Here is a 24781-nt window from a genome sequence, read left to right on the forward strand (position 1 = left end):
TAACCTGTGGAATTCAACAGTCTGCCAGATCCTATCGCCAGGGAGAGCTGCATAGCTTGTGTCCTGATCCAAATACAAGTAAGTAAGTAGGTATGAAATTTAGAGGAGGCTCATTTAATTTGAAAGTTCTAGTTCCCTTTTAAGAGTAAAAAGTGACGGAGGAACCCCCCCCCCCAGCGCCCTCTTTTCCCCAAATGTATCTGACCGAAATTGTTAGATAGCCATTTTGTTGAAAATAGGCCAAAAAACATCTAACAAAGCCTCCAGGGTTGGCACAAACCATCAGAGCCCCAGGGCAAGGGTTCTAAGTTATGCCCTTGGGGCATATAAGGTTTTCGGAAATGTGTGGTCGAAAATTTTTTAAAGGAGGCTCATTTACTTGGAAATAGAACGTTCTCATTCCTTTTTAAGAGTAAAAATGATAGAGGGCGAAAATCTAACCCCCTCCCCCTGACGCCTGCTTTTTCCGCAAACATATCTGGCCAAAATTGTGAGATATCCATTTAAAAAAAATAGTCCAAAGAACATATAACAAAGCCTCCGCGGTTGACATAACCCACAAGACCCCTGGGGAAATGACGAGAAGTTAAAAAAGACGATGAGTGTCTTTTCTCTTCTCGTGAAGTTTACTGCAAGAAGTTAGATTTTTTTTTCTGAACACTGCAGACGATTTGGCGGGGGTCCTTGTCCAAATATCTGCTTATTTTAGTTTCATATTTTTCCACTGGCTGACTTTACCCTCGTTTTTCTCGCCTTTTTGATTTATTTTTCGTTTATTATTTTTTTCTTCTTTGCTTCGTACGTATAGCCAGTGTGGTTTTAGAATGTATTTACGTCAAGCTTACGGGGAGCATTCGAATAATATCGTTTTAGATTTTTTCAATTGTGTTAAAAAACATGCAAATCTTATTTGTCAGTTCAATTTATTTTGGAGCTTGCAAAAGAAATCAAATTCTCCCTCCTTCTTTGCGTTTCAATCTACACCTAGACACACAATCTGAAGGCCCGTTTATCCAAAGAATGGGTTTCAAAACTATAAAATATATTTTAAATTACCATAGACTCAAAAAACACCTTCTTAGTAGTAAAATATTTGATTTCAAATCTTTACTTCATCAGAGTTTATCCGCTCCAGATTTTCACCAAATTTTACATATTTCACAAAGGTCTTTCCGACACGCTTTCTATTTAGTGGAAACTCACTTATCGGACAAATTTTTAAAATTGGAATTTGAACATTTTCAACAGTCAAGTATTTCCCTTCCTAGATTTTGTCTGGCCCTCCTTTAGAAAATCTGTCCTCCTAGGTTTTCACATCCAAGGAGCTAAGTATTTTATCAAAAGGACCTGAATTTTCAATGGCTCGACACATGTAAATGTATCGGAAATTATTACGAGTGTGCAGTCCGGTATTTTTAGCTCTCATGGTGAGGTTGAAAATCCAGACCTACTCAGAGGAGAAATTGTAATGAACATTGTTAATTATAAGCCGTCCTTTGTCGCTTTCAACTTGATAAAATGAAGAAATTAAAAAAAAAAACAGTACATTTTCTCTTTTCGTGAAGTTTACTTCAAAAGGTTAGATTTTGTTTTTGTTTTTTTCTGAGCACTGAAGACGACTTCGTAGAGGTCCTTGTCGAAATATCTGCTTATTTTAGTTTCATATGTTTCAACTGAGTGACACTAACCTCGTTTTTTTCGCCCATTTCATATTATTTTTCATGCATTTTTTTTTATTCTTTGCTTCATACGTCAATTTTCAAGGACTTTTGTGGGGGAAGGTGAACTGGATCCCAACACACCGTTTCTATGCAGGTTTTCAAAAGGGCGTATTAGCAATATCTTAGAAAAAATTGTGTATGTGAAGTTGAAACTGACAGTACTTGTTGTGGGAGATGTTGAACTAACCATAAGACAAAGTTTGGATCCTAATGATACTGCTTTTACTCATACTACTACTACTACAACAACTATTACCACTGTTACTACTACTGCTACTACTGCTACTAAGGCTAAGGCTACTACTACTAATTCTACTGCTACTACTACTACTCCTGCTACTACTATTACAACCGGTGCTACTACTACTGCTGATAAAGCTAAGAATATTAAGGCGAAAAGTTTGGGCAATATTGAAACTGTATTGAACTAAACCCACTAGGCCCACACAGGTTGTTAAGATGACGTGTCAGCAATAATTCTACTATGTATTGGGTATATGTCCAGATATATAACATCATCAACCCTAAGATTATTCCCAGGGGGTAAAAGTCACGCAAAGGGGGGAGATGCGAAAAAGTATCTTTTTGCCTATTTCAGCTTGATATTTGGTGAGTATATTCGTTATTGCATAGAAACTGAAGGGAAGTCATGGGAAAAGTGCTTGGATTGTTCCGCATCCCTTTGGTGAAATTCAACCAGCAGTGGGAAATGAGAAATGTTTGTTTTTGCCATTTTTAACTCGACATTAAGTTTTATTCTCGGGTATATTAGAAAGAAAAAAAAGAAGAAAGTAATGGAAAGTTCTCAGAGTGCCCTAGTAACTTACGGGGGGGGGGGGTAAAGGGGGGGAAATTGGTTACGAAGGGATTCGTTTTTTATCTTTTTCTTTAAAAATTGTTCCTGTATTAATAATAATTACAAAAGAAAAACTTAAAATGCGACAAACATTACTGCTGTTTCTCCGTTCACCCATATTTCTGAAGTCAGTAGCCCCTCGGTGCAACAGTCAATGAACCGAAAAACTGAGTCGGCGATGATTCCTCGTATAATATGTAAACAAAAGAGCCGTTTTTTCACTCATCAATGTGCTAAGATCTTACATCTTTTGGCAGAAAACGCTTAAAAATGAAATCTTTGAACTAAGATAAGTGGTCTGAGAACAATGAGTATATCATCAAAGTTCTCTCATCATTGTTCTATATAACAAAACAGAGTTTTTGTTTAGAGTTTCAGTTTAGAGTTTTAGTTTAGTGTTAATTTATAGTTTTAATTTAGGGTTCTAGTTTAGATTTTTAGTTAAGTGTTTAGGTTTAGAGTTTAGTTAGAGTTTAAGTTTACAGTTTTAGTTGAGAGTTTTAGTTTAGTTTTAGTTAAGTTTTAGTTTAAAGACTTGGTTAAGAGATTTATTTTATACTTTACTTTAGAGTTTTAGTTTAGAGTTTTAGTTTAGATTTTTAGTTTAGAGTTTTAGCTTAGTGGTTTAATTTAGACTTTTAACAGATTTTCAGTTTAGAGTTTTAGTTTCGAGTTTTAGTTTCGAGTTATAATTCAGAGTTTTATTTTAGAGTTTTAGTTTGGAGTTTTAGTTTAATTTTAGTTTAGAGTTTTAGTATAGAGTTTCTGTTTAGAGTTTCAGTTTAGTTTTAGTTTAGTTTTAATTTAGAGTGTTAATTTAGAGTTATAGTTTAGAATTTTAATTTAGAGTTCTAGTTTAGAGTTTTAGCTTAGAGTCTTAGTTTAGAGTTTTAGTTTCGTCTTTGGTTTAGAGTTTTAGTTTAGAGTTCTAGTTAAGAGTTTTAGTTTAGCTTTAGTTTAGTTTTAATTTAGAGTTTTAATTTAGAGTTTTAGTTTCGAGATTTATTTTGACTTTTTAGTTTAGGGTTTTAGTTTAGTTTTATTTTAGAGTTTTAGCTTAGTGTTTTAATTTAGAATTTCAGTTTAGAGTTTTAGTTTGGTTTTAGCTTAGTTTTAATTTAGAGTTTTAATATAGAGTTCTAGTTTAGAGTTTTAGCTTAGACTTTTAGTTTAGAGTTTTAGTTTCGTCTTTGGTTTAGAGTTGTAGTTGAGAGTTTTAGTTTAGTTTTAGCTTAGGGTTTAAGTTTAGAGTTTTAATTTAGTTTTAGTTTAGAATTTTAGTTTAGAGTTTAGTTAGAGTTAAACATGACACCATCTATAATTATAGTTAACAGTAATGCCATCTATGAATTGGACTATGCAGTCGGCAGCATAGAAGGAATAACCATTAAACCTTCTCCTTGATCTTATTCCACTAAGGATGTGCTCATGACCATTACATTAAGTTTAAAATGATACCTCAGTCTTGGAGTCTTAGAGTTCTGAGTTTAGAGTCTTAGTTTAGAATTTTAGTTTAGAGTTTTAAAATTCTAAACTAAAAATTTAAGATAAAAATAAAATAAAACTCTAAACTAAAACTCTGATCGACGACTCTTAACTAAAATTCTGAACAAAAATTCTACACTAAAACTAACCTCGAACTCTAGACTAAAACTCCAAACTAAAACTGTAAAATAAAACTGTAAACTAAAACTAAATTAAAAATCTAAACTCTAAACTAAAACTCTAAACTAAAATTCTAAACTAAAACTCTAAACTAAAACTCTAAACAAAAACTAAACTAAAACTCTAAACTTAAAAACTAAGACTCTAAACTAAAACTCTAAACATAAGCACTAAACAAAAACACTAAAGTAAAACTAAAATAAAATTATAAACTAAAAATCTAAACTAAAATTAAACTAAAACTCTAAATTAAAAATCTAAACTAAAACTCTTAACTATAATCTAAACTAAAACTATACTAAAACTCTAAACTAGAAGTGAATTAAATATCTAAATTCTAAACTAAAGCACAACTAAAAAAAAGGATTAAGATTCTCCTCAAGGGCTAAGCTTGCAAACTACCCGAAGGTAGTTTTTATGGGCTTTTTAGTTTTTGTATTGCTCTTTACCGTCCCTTGAAGGTCCAATTTCAAAACCAGATCACGGATTGATTTCAATAGTTCAAAAATGGGTAATAGGGAGGGGTGTATTTTAAAACTAAAGATGACACATGATATACAAAACCATATAACAAAGTTTCAATATAAATTCTACATAAAAAAATACGTCTGTCAAGCATTTTCTCGGGATGATGCCAAAAAAGGAGCCTGGAAACAGGTCACTGATATCACTTACCATATATCCAATTGAAAAATTGATGGCGTAAATAACTTGTTACGATATAGGCCAACGTGTCGGGAATAATATATCAACAATAAAATGATACCGGTCCGGTTGTTCTCATAATAAGTTATCAATGATCAATAATTAATAATCGACTCGATACTACTAGAGTACGAAAAGATCTCTACCAATTGTGTATTAGAATCCATAATAAAACTAAGTATATTAGATATCTTGTCACTTCAAATATTTAACAAAATACTTAAAAAACGAAACTGAAATTCTTCTATCAATGATAATGTAATAAACTCAGCGCCAGGCTGCTCGTGTCTAAATGCACATTTCACCGAAAAATAAATCAATGCATGTGCTTGAGATAACGTAATAGGCCCACTGTGAAATCTTGGCATTTCTACAGAAAAATTTCCATGAAAACATTACCATCCATCAAGTTGAGATAAGACCCCACTTGTATGGTTGGATATGTATCTGCTTGAACAGATTGAAGAGTTTTGTTGAAAATAAATGTTTCCGAAAAACTGTTATATCTCGTAGAGGACTGGCAACTCCAATGTGACTGCGCTTGTATTGTATAGGGCTGTCATAGGAAAGATGGGATATAGGTCCCCTTAAAGTAATGCCCTATGGGTCCGCTTAAACTGTATACAGGGATACTACTAATGACACAGAAAATTTACTGTAACAACACAAAAACGCCAATTAGATGATGCTTATAAACAGGATAATGTTCCAAAGCACTAATGAACACTAAAACATTAATTTTACTAATTTGTGTAATAATCACCAATGAGCAATAAAAACAATAGCCTAATCAAATGCATTATGTTAGGCCGTAGCTGTAAGATTGCTGATGTTGTTGTAAAAAAGAAGATGCTCGGCTTTCGCGCTCGATGTCACAACAAAATATACACAAATTTAATGTAGAAGTAACACTGCAATAATATTTTTATTTTTTATAGGGGGGGAGGGGTAGCCCCCCTTATATACGGAATCATTTCTCTTTTTTTTAGTGTTGCTCCTTACTTCCAGTTAAAAATTTTACTTTGTTTGCGATGGGTTCTCAAATAATGCCAGAAAATACATCTCCCCCTCTGTACAATTTCTCCTGGAAAGCTGCCCTAGAAATTTTTCTGAAAAATCCCGCCCCTTGCAAAAATTCCCCCCTAAGAAAATGTCCTTATATTTCCCAATCATAGGCAGCGCAATGGCGCTGCCTAAATAACGCACATTGTTGGCACAATAGATTACTTATTTTTTTGTCTGTTTGTCTTAGAGCAGGGCACTTCGTATCGAAGGAGTTATCGCAGAAACTTAGAATGGGGTTCATTCTGGGGCGTCGTTGGGGGGTGGCAAGGGGGGGGGAGTTGGCCCCACCCCAATAATGTGGAAAAAAGATTATACATCCCATGCCCTTTGACTATCTAGATATGGACCCCAGATATAGACTGCCTTGGGTTCATTTGCAAGTTCTAGTGTACTTTTTAATAGTCGAAAGTGATTGGAGGGCAACAAGCTACCCCTACCACCATCATTTCCCCACATTCATCCAATCAAAATATTAAGATAGCCAATTTGTTCAGCGTAGGTGAAAGGTCCTGTAAATATGCCTTTGAGGATGACAACTGCCCCCCCCCCAAATCATTCAGGGCAAGTGCTATAAGTTATATTCAGTGCCCATTCTTAACATTTAAGGTTCTTATGGAAGGGGTGGTCCTAAAAACTTCGTATGTGGCTCATTCAATTAGAAATCAGAGGTCCTAGTGTCCTTTTTAAGAGTCAAAGAGATCGGAGGGCAACTAGCCCCCTCCCCGTCCTCTTTTTACCAAATGCATTCGATAGATATCTTGAGAGAGCCCTTTTGGTCAAAACAGTCTAGAGATCCTATAACAAGGCCTTTGCAGTTGAAACAACCTCTCAGAATCTAGGGGGACGTATCGTAAGTTATGCTCTGAAGAAATATAAGGTTTTTATGGAAGGGGTGGTCATATAAACTTTTATATGCCCTTCTAAGCTCCCCTGTAGACTTACTCTTCTAAGCTCCCCTATAGACTTACTCTTCTAAGCTCCCCTGTAGACTACGTTGGGTAGATAAAGGTTGCTGTTCTGCCCCTAGAGAGGGTTGTGGATCTCTGGGGTGCACCACAGGCACCTTCTTCGTCACTAGCTCTTCAGGGAGAAATTCAGCTGCGTGGCCTCACCGTGGCAGAAGGGTGGCAACGGCCCTGCCAACCTAAACTTGGTGGACACCGGCTATTACGCAAAAGGGGTGCTGTCGAATTGGGGACCCGTTGGTTAAATATATTCCCACGAAACGAAGGAAATGGCAGAAAGAATTAAAAAAACAACTTTGGCTACGGCATTCCCAGCAAGCGATGCGTCGGAGGCTAAGGCGACCCCGACGAAAAGTGAACTAGCGGACCACCTGTTGAAACATCGACAATATATCAGTGTGGGGGGCTGGAACGTATGTTCATTGAAATGCCCTGCGACCCGGACCTTCATTGCAGGTGAATGTGAAAGATATTGCATAGACATTCTGTGTGTATTTGAAACCTGGCTAAATGGAAATTTGGAAGACATGCCCGTCTCCGCCCCTTGTGGAAAATCCGAATTCCACTTTTTCAACTCCGGACCTAATGATGGCTCTGGTAACGCGGTGGTTGGTCTCCTCCTCAATACTAAGGCAGCAAAATCCCTAGTTGAATGGCGGCCCATCTCACCTTGCTTGGCTAAGGCCCGTCTTAAGGGTCACCTGTTCAACATTACTGTCATCTCCGCCTATGCACCAACCAGAGCCGTAGACGAAAGTACAGTTGATGAGTTCTACGATGCTCTGACCCAGTCATTGAGAACAGTCCCAAACTGTTATCTACTCATCCTAGGAGGTGATATTAACGCTCAAATTGGAAGCCACGAGACAGACCGCAGAAGACCTGTTGGAAGATTTGGATGGGGCAACAGATGCGAGCGTGGAAGGAGGCTCCTAGAATTTGCCCAGTAGCATAACCTTGTATTGGCAAATACGTTGTTCCAACACAAACCATCCCAGAAACCTGGTGCTTTCGAGATGGAAGAGCCCAATCCCAGGTTGATTACTTGCTAATATCCTCCCGATGGCGAAGCTCTATACAGAACTGTACAGCCTACGATGGAGCTGACACAGGAGTGAAGAATGACTCCGACCGTATGCTGCTAAAAGCTTCCCTGACCATAAAGCTCACATCCAGGAAACAAACGCAACCTCCTCCGAGATACGATGAAGCGCGTCTTTATGATAAAGCAGTCGCAGAAAAGTTCCGCTTGGAATTATCTATCCGTCTGGACATCTTGTCCGCGGACGATGATAACCCCATAGGCAGATTGAAGTTGTCAATAAATTCAAGTATCTCAGATCATACATTAATATTAACGGCAGATGTAGCGAAGAAACCCAATGCCGCATTGCATCAGCTTCCACTGTCTTTGCTCAGCTGTGTAAGCCGCTATGGAAAAGGAAGGAAATCCACTGGAAAACAAAAATTCTTATTTACGATACTCTAGTCCGATCAGTCTTACTGTACAGCTGTGAGACGTGGCCTTTAAAAGTCACCAAGGCAAACGCCCTCAATACTTTTGAACACAGATGCCTAGGGAGCATATTGGGGCTACGAATCAGCAACTGAATCCCAAATACGATCATTCGCCAACCATGTGACCAGAAGTACGACTTCACATCTATCATTCGACGCCATCACCTGTCCTGGTTCGGCCATGTTTGCTGAAGACCAACTGAGACTTTCACAAATCAAAGCCTGCACTGCAAACCAGCACCTGATTGGAGGAAACAACATGGAGGACAAACCAAAACTTGGCTTAACACAGTCTAATCTTACCTCGAGCCAATTTGCGGATTCTGGAGACACGGTCGCAGATGGGACCCTTCATGGCTTGAAATTATTGCCCCATTAACCAAAGACCGTAACCTGTGGAATTCAACAGTCTGCCAGATCCTGTCACCAGGGAGAGCTACATAGCTTGTGTCCTGATCCAAATACAAGTAAGTAAGTAGGTATGAACTTTAGAGGAGGCTCATTTAATTTGAAAGTTTTAGTTCCCTTTTAAGAGTCAAAAGTGACGGAGGAACCCCCCCCCCCCACCGCGCCCTCTTTTCCCCAAATGTATCTGACCGAAATTGTTAGATAGCCATTTTGTTGAAAATAGGCCAAAAAACATATAACAAAGCCTCCAGGGTTGGCACAAACCATCAGAGCCCTAGGGCAAGGGTTCTAAGTTATGCCCTTGGGGCATATAAGGTTTTTGGAAATGTGTGGTCGAAAATTTTTTAAAGGAGGCTCATTTACTTGGAAATAGAACGTTCTCATTCCTTTTTAAGAGTCAAAAATGATAGAGGGCGAAAATCTAACCCCCTCCCCCTGACGCCTGCTTTTTCCGCAAACATATCTGGCCAAAATTGTGAGATATCCATTTAAAAAAAAATAGTCCAAAGAACATATAACAAAGCCTCCGCGGTTGACATAACCCACAAGACCCCTGGGGAAATGACGAGAAGTTAAAAAAGACGATGAGTGTCTTTTCTCTTCTCGTGAAGTTTACTGCAAGAAGTTAGATTTTTTTTTTCTGAACACTGCAGACGATTTGGCGGGGGTCCTTGTCGAAATATCTGCTTATTTTAGTTTCATATTTTTCCACTAGCTTACTTTATCCTCGTTTTTCTCGCCTTTTTGATTTATTTTTCGTTTATTATTTTTTTCTTCTTTGCTTCGTACGTATAGCCAGTGTGGTTTTAGAATGTATTTACGTCAAGCTTACGGGGAGCATTCGAATAATATCGTTTTAGATTTTTTCAATTGTGTTAAAAAACATGCAAATCTTATTTGTCAGTTCAATTTATTTTGGAGCTTGCAAAAGAAATCGAATTCTCCCTCCTTCGTTGCGTTTCAATCTACACCTAGACACACAATCTGAAGGCCCGTTTATCCAAAGAATGGGTTTCAAAACTATAAAATATATTTTAAATTACCATAGACTCAAAAAACACCTTCTTAGTAGTAAAATATTTGATTTCAAATCTTTACTTTATCAGAGTTTATCCGCTCCAGATTTTCACCAAATTTTACATATTTCACAAAGGTCTTTCCGACACGCTTTCTATTTAGTGGAAACTCACTTATCGGACAAATTTTTAAAATTGGAATTTGAACATTTTCAACAGTCAAGGATTTCCCTTCCTAGATTTTGTCTGGCCCTCCTTTAGAAAATCTGTCCTCCAAGGTTTTCACATCCAAGGAGCTAAGTATTTTATCAAAAGGACCTGAATTTTCAATGGCACACATGTAAATGTATCGAAAATTATTACGAGTGTGCAGTCCGGTATTTTTAGCTCTCATGGTGAGGTTGAAAATCCAGACCTTCTCAGAGGAGAAGTCGTAATGAACATTGTTAATTATAAGCCGTCCTTTGTCGCTTTCAACTTGATCAAATGAAGAAATTAAAAAAAAAACAGTACATTTTCTCTTTTCGTGAAGTTTACTTCAAAAGGTTAGATTTTGTTTTTGTTTTTTTCTGAGCACTGAAGACGACTTCGTAGAGGTCCTTGTCGAAATATCTGCTTATTTTAGTTTCATATGTTTCAACTGAGTGACACTAACCTCGTTTTTTTCGCCCATTTAATATTATTTTTCATGTATTTTTTTTAATTCTTTGCTTCATACGTCAATTTTCAAGGACTTTTGTGGGGGAAGGTGAACTGGATCCCAACACACCGTTTCTATGCAGGTTTTCAAAAGGGCGTATTAGCAATATCTTAGAAAAAATTGTGTATGTGAAGTTGAAACTGACAGTACTTGTTGTGGGAGATGTTGAACTAACCATAAGACAAAGTTTGGATCCTAATGATACTGCTTTTACTCATACTACTACTACTACAACAACTATTACCACTGTTACTACAACTACTACTATAGCTACTGAAGCTAAGGCTACTACTACTAATTCGATTGCTACTACTGATACTCCTGCTACTACTATTACAACCGGTGCTACTACTACTGCTGATAAAGCTAAGAATATTAAGGCGAAAAGTTTGGGCAATATTGAAACTGTATTGAACTAAACCCACTAGGCCCCCACAGGTTGTTAAGATGACGTATCAGCAATACTTCTACTATGTATTGGGTATATGTCCAGATATATAACATCATCAACCCTAAGATTATTCCCAGGGGGTAAAAGTCACGCAAAGGGGGGAAATGCGAAAAAGTATCTTTTTGCCTATTTCAGCTTGATATTTGGTGAGTATATTCGTTATTGCATAGAAACTGAAGGGAAGTCATGGGAAAAGTGCTTGGATTGTTCCGCATCCCTTTGGTGAAATTCAACCAGCAGTGGAAAATGAGAAATGTTTGTTTTTGCCATTTTTAACTCGACATTAAGTTTTATTCTCGGGTATATTAGAAAGAAAAAAAAGAAGAAAGTAATGGAAAGTTCTCAGAGTGCCCTAGTAACTTACGGGGGGGGGGGTAAAGGGGGTGAAATTGGTTACGAAGGGCTTCGTTTTTTATCTTTTTCTTTAAAATTTTTCCTGTATTCATAATAATTCCAAAAGAAAAACTTAAAATGCGACAAACATTACTGCTGTTTCTCCGTTCACCCATATTTCTGAAGTCAGTAGCCCCTCGGTGCAACAGTCAATGAACCGAAAAACTGAGTCGGCGATGATTCCTCGTATAATACGTAAACAAAAGAGCCGGTTTTTCACTCATCAATGTGCTAAGATCTTACATCTTTTGGCAAAAAACGCTTAAAAATTAAATATTTGAACTAAGATAAGTGGTCTGAGAACAATGAGTATATCATCAAAGTTCTCTCATCATTGTTCTATATAACAAAACAGTGGCCTTCTTCACACTTTTTGCTAACATCAGTGAGCTGTAAGATCTTAGAACAAATATGAGTTAAAAATCGATAATCTTTGCAGAAAGATGCAAGATCTTAGATGAAAGGTATTAGTGCTAAAAAACGGGCCTAAATCTGGACCTGATAATACGATGAAAAAGTAAGTGTTTACCCTGTATAGATTGACTTTATTGTTACTTTATCAATACGGGTGCTGTGCCAAATTGACCTCATTTTGAAGAAAAAGCTTGGCGCTATCTGTGCTGAAAAATTATACTTCCATTGAGTTTGTGCTTAGTACTTTTGACATTTGAAAGTCCATATTTACGACGGCGATCCTAGTTGTGTAAGTTAGGTTCTTTACTGACAACGAGCGTTGCTTACTCCAGTTCAGGTGGATAATACGCCTTATTGACCTGGCTCATTTTGGGCTAAGGAGATACTGTAATGCAGTTCAGGTACTCATAGGTCAACGGCTATAAAGTAAGGTCCTAAAATGCAAAGTGATGCGAGGGAGTGTTCAATCCGTTTTTGGTGTTGGCAACATTGTTTCAAGTTCCCTACGAGCTTACACTGGTTTTCTGACTTGTTTGATCTGTTTGATTGGCAATCTTTTGAAGATTATTGATGCTTTCTTCGCATGTTTCTTGTATTTCTTCGGTTGACTGCGTACATATTTTCCTCGATTGAGAATTCCACTAGAGTGAGATGAAGCTTACTCTAGAAAATATGCGTACGTCCTTCTGACAGGATTGTCTAGCGTCCCTTCTCTCCATATCTATGATCATAACATCCAGTGAGGAATTGAGCATTTGTTACCAGATATATAACCAGCAAACTTGAGAGGATTCAGTAATCAAGACATCTGTAATTTGTAACTATGATATATTTTTTTTTTTGGGGGGGGGGATCTTTTATTATCACTTGCTGCTGATACATTTTTGGGGAAATCCAAACATAATTGTCATTTTATTCAAACTTTCTTCTCTTCGTTTTATTTACTTAACAGAAATTGATCTTAGTAGTAAAGGTGCAGATTAGCTACCCCCGATAACAGCACCTTGATTTCCTACTGTATATTATTCAATCAATTGGGGTGTAAAGTTGAACAGAAACTGCACAGTAGAAGCAGGATATAAACAACTCACTTATTTCTCTATACCCTAGTTCTATTGAGGGGACCCCTGCACTCTATACTGCAGGGATCCCTAATCTGCACTTTTACCCTCAGTTGTTCACAAGTTTTACCTTTTTTCTATTCTGCTCAAGAATTGAATAACCGTTGAAGAATAGATTCAAGCAATCAAAATGTCAGCTAAATACTATTCTTAACATAATCAAACAGTTCGTGGTAACGAACTGTAAGTAAGGAGCGACCCGGCTCAATGGTAACCGAAACTCTAGAAAACGGTATTTTGATACAAATAAATACATCAAAAGAATCACATTTTAATGCTGATTTCAAATATATAAGTTTCATCAAGTTTAATCCTACCCATCAAAAGTTAGGCGCCTGAGAAAATTTGGCTGATTTTCGAAAAAAGGGGGAAAGACCCCCTAAAAGTTATAGAACCTTAATGAAAATCACACCATCATATTCCGCGTATTAGATAACCCTACTGTAGAGGTTTCAAGCTCCCATCTACAAAAATTTGGAATTTTGCATTTTTTGCCAGAAGAAAGATCACGGGTGCGTGTTTATTTGTTTGTTTGTTTGTTTGTTTGTTTTTTGTTTTTTTTTCCCAGGGGTGATCGTATCGAACCAGTTGTCCTAGAATATCTTGGAAGGGCTCATTGGAATGGAAATTGAAAGTTCTAGTACCCTTTTTAAGTGACCAAAAAAATGGAGGGCAACTAGGCCCCCTCCCACGCTAATTTTTTCTCAAAGTCACCCGATCAAAATTTTGAGATAGCCGTTTTGTTCAGCATGTTCGAAAATATGATCAGTAATTCTTTTAGGATGACTTAATCCCCCGATGTTCCCTGGGGGAGGACTGAAAGTTATGAACTTTACCCAATGTTAACACATAGTATTTGTTATTGGGAAGTATACAGACGTTTTCAGGGGAAATTTTTTCTGGTAGTGGGGTGGGTGGGTCGGTGGTTATGTGGGAGGATCTTTCCATGAAGGAAGTTTTCATGGGGGAAGGGACATTGCTATGAAGGGGACGCCGGACTTCCCAGCATTATTTAAAAAAAGATCAGAAATTTAATATAAAAAAACAAGTATTTCAACTACAACAGAAGCAACGTCGAAACTTTAAACGAACAGAAAATATTACATATATAATTGGGTTCACCCCGTAGTCAATGCCTCGCTCTTTAAGCCAAAGATTTTTTAGTACTTTCATAAGAGCTATTTATTCTAATTAACGGCCTTTGTGATTAAGCGGTCATTTCTAAAGAATTGGAACAAAATTTGAAGTTTCGCTTAAAGAGCAAGGTATTGACTAATGGGCGAACCCCCTAATAAATGTATTAAAAATATATGAATATAGAAGTTCGTTACGTAAGTTAATTCGTAAGTTTCGTATATTTATTACTAATAAAAACGTTCATAAATAAAATTAAACAAGTTTCGAGAAAGCCATTTAACTAAATAAAAGTAAATTAATATGAAAATTTTGTTTTAATTACTCATGTACGGTGAGCCAAGATCAAAACCTACATTTATTCAAAAACGTTCAAAAATTAAATAAAAAAAACAAGTTTTTTAAACTGAAAGTAAGGAGCGACATTAAAACTTAAAACGAACAGAAATTACTCTGTATATGAAAGAGACTGTCCCCTCCGCAACGCCTCGCTCTTTACGCTTAATTTTGACTCTGTCTCACAACTTTATTTTTTAAAAAAATAAAAAAAATTAGCTTAAAGAGCGAGGCGTTGCGGAGGGGACAGTCTCTTTCATATACAGAATAATTTCTGTTCGTTTTAAGTTTTAATGTCGCTCCTTACTTTCAGTTTAAAAAACTTGTTTTTTTATTTAATACAAATAAAGATGGACAACAAATGATTGAAATTTGCAGGATTGCGACCTTTATTGGTGTTAGATGCACCAAGGAGGAATAACATTAGTCACTTATACCAGACCTAAGAACTCCCCCTTCACTAAAAGAGTTTCAGGAAGCTTGTACTTTGCAATCATGACAAGCGTTTTTGCCAAACTTTTCACCACGTTTTAAATTTCGCGCAGCGCGCAAAAACATCTAAGAAAAATCCCCAAGACGTTACCAAAGCTTAAAAGTAAAGTACAAATTAAAAGCAGTCGTATTTACAAAAAAAAAAATAAAGACAAGGTATTTGATTCTGAAAAATGCCAAAAAGGGTCCTTTTTTTCAAAAAGCTGCCTTTTTTAACCCATAGTGGCACGTTGTCACTCAGAGTGAAAAAGTGTCGAAAAAGCACTAAAAGTGTCCTTTTGGCATCCCAGCCTTCTAAGGATTCACACAAAAAAAACGCAAGGGAGTGTCTTATGCGAAATTTAAAACTTAATATTTCATACGCGTTTTTTGTTTCAGAAATTCGAGCAATTATGCGCTTGTCACAGCGACTGAAGAAGGATCACAAAGGAGCAAATACCAAGAGGAGCAGAAGGTGACTGACTGGACAAAGTGTGCCTTTTGTCAAAGTCTGGCTTCGGAAAAGCTCTTAGACCCTTCGAAGGCTCCACATGCGGCAAGCTACGAAGAAGTCGCAAGCAATCTCGTGGAATTCAAACAACTGGATTTACTACCTCATGTTGTGGATATAACCATGTTAGACGAAGGTGGTGGCATCCGAGATATTCTTTAAAAAAACAATGCAATCTGGCATGAAACGTGCAAGAATAAAATTGATAACCAAAAGCTTGAAAGTGCCCGCAAAAGACTTAGTGGTGAAAGTTCCAAAGCAGTGCACAGTAGCCCAGTGAAGACAAGAAGAAACAGTTGTTTGAATGAATCAACAGAAAGGGACAAGTGCTTTTTTTGCGGCAAGGATGGAACAAAAGATGTTCTCCATAACGCCTGTACTGATTCAATAGATCAACGCGTCCGCACCTATGCAGAAGTCCTTGTGGACAAACAGTTGCTAGCAAAGCTTTCTAAAGGGGATATGCACGCCTTGAACGCCAAATACCACCTCACATGTCTGTCTGCTTTATGCAATCGTTATAAAACGTATGCTAGAGCCAACCAGGCGGATGAAAATAGTGCTGAAAATTTAGTCTTTGGAGAACTTGTTCTTCACATAGAAAGATTTAGAGGCTCTGATCCACTTCCTGTGTTCAGGCTGTCAGACCTGAACCGAAAGTACGAAGAGCGACTTGGAGAAATAGCACCAAGCTACAGTAAGGATGTTCACAGTACTAGACTCAAAGAGAGGCTGCTTCAGAATATACTGGATTTGAGAGCTGAAAGAGACAAGTCTGGCAAGCATGGTCTACTTACTTTCAGTCAAGATGCGGGTGAGATCGTCAAGATTGCTTTCTCCAGTGATTCTGATGACACAGGACTTGCAATAGCGCGTGCTGCAACCATGATAAGAACTGAAATGCAAGAAAAAGACTATACGTTGTGGTATAACCTTTCGTCGTGGATATAAAAAATAATCCGTTCCGCCGAGTCTGGCTGCTTTTACAAGGATTCTACTGTACGGTACGGACATGTCATGTGAGGACAAAAGTCAAAATATTCAGATTGCCTTTTCAATGGCGCGGCTTTTGCAATTCAACATTAAAAAGTGTCGTCCTAAAAATGATAACGGATAAACTAACATTTAACATGACAGACACAGGGAAACTCCTCTTGCTGTATGCACCAGTCTTCTGGCATACTCAAAGACCAGAAAAAGTTACATTGTAGATAAGCTAGGTTTTCATGGTCTAGGAATTTCATACGATCGACTTTTGCGGATAGTAACTGAATTCACAAACGAAATCTGCGTTTGTGAATTCAAACCAGTTTGACAACATCTGCATTTGAAATCTGCATTTGTCCAGCCTCGCTCAGTAGTAGTCTTTTCACTACCACTGCGTTTGACAACATCGACCATAATCTCTCCTCTACAACCGCTACCGATTCCTTTCATGGGGCAGCTATTTCTTTAATACAGCTTCCAGCAGCCGACCATGCTCCAAGAGAACACCTCTGTTCGAGACAGAAAGAGCAGTTCTGAGCATCGAGAAAAGTCCAAAGCCTACCGAGGGAATATACCGAAGTCCCTTCTGCTCGTTTACGCATAGCACACCAATTAGTCCCTCGTATCGCACCGATAGACGAACCATCAATCACTGGAAAGCAGCCTGAGAACGTAGAAGAAGATTGGTTGAATCATGCTGAAGAAGTAGTGGAGAAACAGAACGGAAATGCTTCGATGCCGGTCTGGTGGGCTGCACTCCACTCCAGTAGGCAACCGACGGTGGACAAGCCAAAAAGCAGCGATTCCACTGTTACCTATGTTTAAGGACCAAGCGCATTCAGTAGCGATGACACTTCACACTATGAATTTGGTTAAGACAGTTGTTGCGTATCTGAACCTAGGTCAGACTCCAGTTTTGACAGCTGATCAGCCGCTCTATGCGCTGGCCAAACTGATACAGTGGAACTTTACAGAAATACATCCTGAAGATTCGTTTATCGTCCTTTTCGGTGGCTTGCAGATAGAAATGAACATCCTGAAAGTGCTAGGAGACTGGATGAAAGGATTTGAACGGGACGAGCTTCTCGTCCAAGCTGATGTCACAACGACAGGAAGGACAGATGCCATTCTTATAGGGTCGTATATTACTAAGTCCTGTTACGCTCGCCAAGTAACTGCTTCAGTCCTTAATATACTTAGGCACCGAGCATATGATGGGTATGCTGCTTAGAATGAAGATAGCGACAATGAGGTGCTATCTTTCGATGAATGGTGTGAATCAAGAAAATAATTCAGCGCTCAGTTTAGTTGCTGATCAACTCTACTTAATATTGAACTGATTTTGTTGATGTTCGTACGATCCATCCGCCAGGCAGATTTTATGCTTTATATCGATGCTCTGCGAAAGATTCTGCCGTGGATGTTCGCTCTGGACCACACGAACTACGCCAGATGGCTGTCGGTGCACGTTCGAGGCATGATTGCCGTCAGAACCCAGCTATATTTTCTGAGTTTATGAAAGGAAACTACATAGTTCGAAGACAAAACATATTTTTACTTCCATGGCAATGGATCAAGCGCATGAACAGATGAATGAGAAAATGAAAGGAACAGCCGGTTTGATTGGACTCATCGAAAACCCAGATGTCATGCTTCGATGGATCACATCAGGTCCCGATGTTCATAGGGCCGTTGAGGAGTATGAAGAAAGTTTTACAAACCCTTCTTCTGAAATTGGATCAGAATCCTTCTTCCCCCTCATCCTACGCTTGGCCCCCAAAAGTCAAAAGCTTTGTCTGGTTTCCACGCGTTTACACTCTGTGATACAGTATAATCCTTTTCTGGCATCGGAAAGAAAAAAGCCTTTGATGTCTGGAGAACTTATCCTGATGCAACTGACGCGTTCTTGGATTTGTCTTCTGCGTCGACTGCTATGAGATAGCGAACGCAAGAGCTACTGGAGAGATTTGTAGTTTTATGCTATAAGCGGATAAGCGAAGTTCAGGGTGTTGACGAAGCGAGAAAAGTGCTTTTTGCCAAGGGATGGCAGATTCTTCAGCACACTAGACTTGTACACTTTCAGGATGACTGAATTTGGGGAAGAGCAGCCGACCCCATTCAGAATCCTCCATCCCCCTCTAAAATTGGATGGAAGCTCGTAAATGATGAGCGTTATCCTTTCTGGAAGAAGCTACCCGAGGCTTCCAAGGCGTGCAAAGAACTGGTCACATGTGGCTGCAAGAAAGCCTGCAAGCCACCATGCAAGTGCCTGAAGGCCTCACTATCGTGCACTGATCTGTGTGCTTGTAATACAGCGTGTTACAGATCTGACGCCAGCAACGAATAGGCTGCTGAACCAGGGCTTCAACTGCGTACCACTTTTTTTCCCCTTTTTTTATCTCTTTTTATTTCTTTCTTCAGTGATTAAAGTCATATCTTTAAACGAAAGTTATAGTAGTGCATTTGACTCTTAAAGGAGGGGAAATGAAGGAGGGAACAGTCGTAGTGGTCATCCTGTCGTAGCGTCACAGCTGTCATTCCCGGTTTCCTTTGCTCCGTGTTTGCCACCTACTTCCAGTAGAGTCAATATAACCGCCGCAGCCCAAATTGAAAAGAAACTCAGTTTGGCATTTTCCCCTGCCTCCCCAGTTTCCCCTCTTTCCTCTATCCAGGATTTAGGATTAATAATGTACCACTCGACCTTGAGAATGCCTCCTGAAATGGTGAGAACAAACTTAGAGACAGCAGATCAGAAATTTACCTTCTTTAGTATTTCCCCCGGAGGAAATATTTACCCCTGTTTCTCCCTTCCCAGGACATCCTCCGCACTTTCGCCATGGCATTAAATCATTGACTATATAAGATTGAATAAACAAACCGAATATCAATTTGAAATAGGCGAAAACAATATTTCCTGTTCCCCCCTCCCTGTTAGGTGAATTTCACCCCCACCCCCTCCCTTTGATGGTGGGACCATCCAAGCATCCGTTTGACCACTTTGCTTCAATTTCTGTCTAATACCGAGCATACACACTGAATACCAAGCTAAAAATAGGGAAAAGGATTTTTTTGCTTTTCCCCCTTTTGGGCGACTTTTACCCCCTGTTTTCCTCTCTTGAGGTGGTCAGATCACCTATGTCCCATTCTCATTCGAAAGAGCCCATCAAACTGCCCCTGTGGACCAACTTTTACACTTTTTTTCAACATTTGCACGAACCTTTGACTAAGCGACTAGACTAGTTGTCGAAGGCCTTGCTAATATCAGCAAAAACAGCCTCAGCGTAGGAACTATTTAACTCAAGATGTTTGAAAACAGTGTCAAGTACATAAATTAAGTAATGTGTGGTGATATGATTCGGCCTAAAGTCAAACTGATTTGGGTTGATTTTATCTTGAATATTGTCAAAACGGAAAGTGTAAATTTCCGACGTTACAAAGGAATTGTAACGTCACGTGACTGCTAGCTATTTTATTCAATCAGATACTGAAGACACTTTAAAGTATAAAGATTGATATTCAAAAATTGTAATTTCTATTCCACAATTAATTGGCTTTTACTTTATTTTGTTTAAATTTGTTTTGTTCAGACTTTTCAGGCACAAAAAAAAGCAACTCTAACTCTAAACACAGCCCTAGTAACTCTACCTGTCTATTCGGCCAAAAACGAAACTTGACAAATTAGTTCCGTAAGAACTTTTCCAAGTTTTTCCTGGTGGCGATATCCTAACGGTACCCACGATACTACATCACACACATTAACCAAAATTAATATTGAAGCATTAATATTTTCGCAACGGAGGAGACATCATTTAAAGAAGTGGTAATTCCTAGAGGTGATTTACCAAGTATAGTACATTGATTGTCTATTCTATAACACCCTTGATGCTACTTAGCAGCACTTCGGGGTATCACGACACAAAGTTGGGAAAGGCCTGTTTTAAATACGTAAGTCAATGATATTTCTTTTATATGTATATACTCATACATACACATATTAAGCATGTCTTTTGTGCTCTGGAAAAAAACAGACTTTAAAGTCACACTTTATGGACAATACGCAGGATGTCATAAGAAGGAAAAGGGGGTACGACCCCTCCAGAGTTCCACCAATAAGAATAATTCTCAAAATACGAAGAGCCTTCTATGTAGATGATAAAAGTAGCACTTCTATAGCTCCCCTTTCCCCAAGAAACATTCTCAGTTCTGGGCTCCCGAAAATTCTTAGCTGTTGTTCCCCAAATAAAGTCGAAATGACATCTCTCGACACTAAAAGCCTCTGCTAATGAAGATTCTACCATCAAATTTACAATGTGTGAGAGCCCTATAAAAATTGGAAGAGAGGTTACAAAAAAACATTCTCGTGTGTGGGGCTCCAAAGGATCTAGATGACACCAAAAACATGCTGTATTCCCACCCCCAGAACCCCAAGAAGTGCGCCAAATGCTGACACCATATGGTCACAGTTCAGCAACAATACAAATTATTATGTATCAAGGGAAAAAACGTGTATCTTCCGTGTCATATCTGTTTTTACCGTGGGATTAGATAAGTTCATAAATAAGCTTTGTTACAGAGAAACGGTAACAATGGCGTCGGTAGAGATGTCAGGGATGGGTTATTTCCACCCTTGGAAAAAAGGACGGCAAAAAACTCTTCACTTGGGACGTGGGACCTGTGTGTATTTTCTCTTTGCGTTCAGACCTGTATAAAACTAGATCACCTTCATTTTAATAAAGATTATTCCATTTGATCAATTAGATGTAATTTTGTATGCTACATGAATTTGCAATAATAAAAACAGATTGAGAAGTAAATAGAGAATGTTTTTTTGTTTTTTTTAAAGGCCAACGAAAACACTGGATGAGCAAAGGAATATATCAGGAGGACAGTCACCTCTCTTCTTCAGTTCTATCAGAGAAATAGGAAGAGATAATAGAACATTTGGATACCCCCCCCTCCCATCTTGGATTAGGCCAAACACGGGGAAAATCAAATAGAAAAAAAATAATAACCAAAATTAGAAGAATTCTAAATCTAAAAAAAAAAACGGAAAAACCAACAACAATGACAAAGAAAGTACAAATTTAGCCGAAATAAAGAATTAAAAGCCTAAGGCATAATTCCAAGAGCAAGCAAATCACCATTATCTACGATTCGCAAAATCCGAAAACTCTAGTTTTTGTCAATCACCAGCATCGAACGAGGATTTTTGGATTTTGACAATCATAGATATTGGTGAGTGGCGTACTCTTGGAAATAGGTTTTGGCTTTTCAATTTTTTAATTCTCCTAATTTTGGATTTTATATGCTTGTCATTTTTGTTGGTGTTCTGTGTTTTTTGGGTTTTTAGATTCTTTAATCTTCCAGTTTCGGTTTTTACTTCCTTTTTCTGTTGGCTTTCCTCGTTGTTTGGTTTTATCCGAATTGTTTTGTTGTTGTTTTTTTGGCATTCTTCGTCCAAATTTTTGAACGTTTGTATATTTTATGGCAGCGCTAATTCTCTGATAGTGCTGAAGAAGAGAAACGGTTGTTCTCCAAAATATTCGATTTTTGTTATCCAGTATTTTTATTCGCCTTAAAAAAAACCATTCTCGATCTTAATTTTTTTCAAATGAACGGCTGTATATTTTATGGCAGCTCTATTTCTCTGATAGCGCTGAAGAAGAGAAACGGTTGTTCTCCAAAATATTCGATTTTTGTCGTCCAGTATTTTTATTGGCCTTAAGAAAACCATTCTCGATCTAATTTTATCAAATTTACATTTGTTTATTAATCAATTTTCGTTTTAGGATATTGCAGCCTATCACGACTAAAATGGGTCGCCTTGATTTTTTTGGGGGTGTCGCAAGAAAATTTGGGCTTGACTGAGAAGGATTTGTTAGGAAAAGTTCTACTTTGCTGTGATAAAAGTCAATGCCATTCGTTTAGGGTAATAATCCTGAACAGCGGGTTTCGCCTTCTTGGGAATTCAGTTAACGTCGCCGATTACAATAGATAGCCCCGAGTCAAACTCAAAATGAGCAAAAATAACATGAGTAGGGTTGATAACCCCCTTGCCTTCTCAAGGCCAGAACACAATTTGCGCTATAATAAAAACAAAACAGAGAAATTTTTTCACTTTTCTTACTTTCATAATTAAAAAATTATCAAAATCTTAACGAAGAAATTTCAGTATATGTTAATTTAACTGATAATCCTTGGTCATTTGTTTGTATATTTTTTTTCATTGGTATATTTTTTTCAGTGAAGCGCAAATTGTGTTCAAGTCTTGAGAAGGTATGGGGTTATCAAGTCTTGAGAAGGTATGGGGTCACGGAGGAGGAGCGTGCGTAGCTTTATTGGCCTCAGGTGGATAGGTGCTCAGAAAGAAGCAACTCACTATCCACCTGAGGCCAATAAAGCTACGCACGCTCCTCCTCCGTCCCAATCTATTCGATGTTTCCCTATTTACATCCTCGCAGGAAGTTGTCATTTCGCTTAAATCTTTCCTTACGGCATCCTCCCACTCCAACCGGGGAGGACTGCTTTTCGATTGGGCAAGACGTTTGGCCAAAAAGGACAATCTTTTGCAATCTGTCATCCATCATCCGCAAAACATGCCAAAGCCATCTGAACCTTCCTCTCATTATAGCCCTAAAAAGTAGGATCGAACCCCACTTTTTGTAAAGCCTACTGTTTGAGATACGGTTAGTAAGTCGGGTACACAAAACAATCCTTAGGCAGTTTCTCTGTAGAATATCTAGCAAATCTTCTTCCATTTTTTGGGGCGCCCATGTTTCAGAACCATGCTTGATCACTGTTATCAGCGTAGCTTCCAACATTCTAATCTTGGTTCGCAGACTTATCTTCCTGTTCTTACAAACTTTTTTCAATTGTGAAACAGCACCTTGGTCCTTGGTTATTCTGCTTTTAACATCTTTGCTTTTCATCTTATTATCTTTATTGACTGTGATATTTTACCAAAAGTTCATATGGAAGAATCAAATTTGAAACAAGGCTTTTTGAATGAAGAGAACAGTATTGCCAAGTTTTGCAGCTTTTGCAGCTTCTTGCTTCAAGTTTGCTTTAAATGTTCCTGCTTCTGCAGCAAACAATTTTGACAGGTTCAAAAATTGATAGTGTGGTCTTAGAAAGTATTTAACTTATAGGACACGGGATAAACTGCAAGTACTGAATGTAAAAATATCTCAGTTTATTCAGACGTCACATTTATGTTGGCTTCGTAAAAAACAGCTAATTTAGCTAGTGTGAAACCAAAGTAAAATTTTATACCACTTTTATATAATTTCATATAACTAAAGACTGTAATTTTCCTTATGGGGGGGGGGGAGTGCTGTGATACAAAATTTGTTCTTTTAAAAATCGTATTTTTTATTTCCTCAATATATGAGAGTTTCTAGGAATAATCCATGTTATTATAATCTTGGATACAGACAAAATCTATGTATTATATATACTTATTATCTGTGTTCATGAACATTATGTTTGGCAATCCTAATGGCAGTAATCGTCATCATTGAAAACAGTAGCCATGTTTTAAAATCAAGGAAGACCTTGATTTGGTTTTGGTCATGCCTATCCAAGGTTGCTACCCCAAGTAATTAATACCCTATTTCTAATGAACTTATAGCTTGCCTAGGGATTTTATTCTGGAACATTGTTTTTCGTGATTTTTTTCTAAAATGAGTGAATTTTCCTTAAATATAAAACAAAAATCCCTAAACTAGGGTTCTGTTATACTTCCGAATATGTTCTACATTAGCATTTACGCAAATATACCCCCTTTCTAAGTTTTGATTTCGCACCACATAGACTTCAGTGCCTTATCAAGGTAATAGTTGAACCAAGTTAATCGCAAAATTTCAAAATGTTCTCTACTTTCTGTTTTACAACATTTCCTAAGGTCAATTTTTTTATACTCAAGGTATTTTACTCCGTAAAATATATCAGTTCCAGAATAGATTTTCGTTTTAAACGTTTAATAGTGGAGTGAAATAAATACACCCTCTACATATGCAAATACAACAGAAATGGAATCATTGAAAGATAAGAAGTTAGGCACACATTGAGTATAATTTTCTGAATGAAAAAATAAAAATAAATCCTTGAGAAAGAAAATAGCTCTTGGTGTTTTTTATAATAATATTCCAACTATAACCAAATAATTTATAACGGCTGTAGTGTGATTATTGACGTCTGTAGGGAGTAAAATTGGAGGGTGGGGTGTCTGCTCCAAATGCTTCGCATTTTACTTAAATAATGAACTATGAATAGACTATTCATCTGAGAGCCCTGAAATCTATACAAATTTTTATGACACCGCATTTTCATCATCCGGTTGTTG

The 24781-nt window shown here is 37.7% G+C and overlaps 2 protein-coding genes across 2 annotated transcripts in view; one reads left to right on the plus strand and one right to left on the minus strand.

The window, feature by feature from the left end:
• The window catches only part of LOC148948872 (aquaporin-7-like), a 209774-nt gene extending 189593 nt beyond the window's left edge, over nt 1-20181 (minus strand). The window contains exon 1 of the mRNA XM_089094779.1: nt 20083-20181. The gene's annotated coding sequence lies outside the window, so the exon portion shown is untranslated. The remainder of the gene's footprint in view (nt 1-20082) is intronic.
• LOC148948874 (protein CFDP2-like) lies at nt 7247-7927 on the plus strand. Its single transcript, XM_089095045.1, has one exon. It carries the CDS (start codon nt 7247-7249, stop codon nt 7925-7927), a length of 681 nt encoding a protein of 226 aa, XP_088951171.1.
• Nucleotides 20182-24781: the final 4600 nt, after the last annotated feature.

The sequence above is a fragment of the Artemia sp. Qi Xiang Cuo genome, chromosome 9 (genome assembly GCF_049724085.1).
Source record: "Artemia sp. Qi Xiang Cuo chromosome 9, ASM4972408v1, whole genome shotgun sequence".
NCBI lineage: Eukaryota > Metazoa > Arthropoda > Branchiopoda > Anostraca > Artemiidae > Artemia > Artemia sp. Qi Xiang Cuo.

Coding starts and splice junctions, on each gene's coding strand:
- LOC148948874 (XM_089095045.1), top strand. CDS start 7,247: ATGGCAGAAAGAATTAAAAAAACAACTTTGGCTACGGCATTCCCAGCA.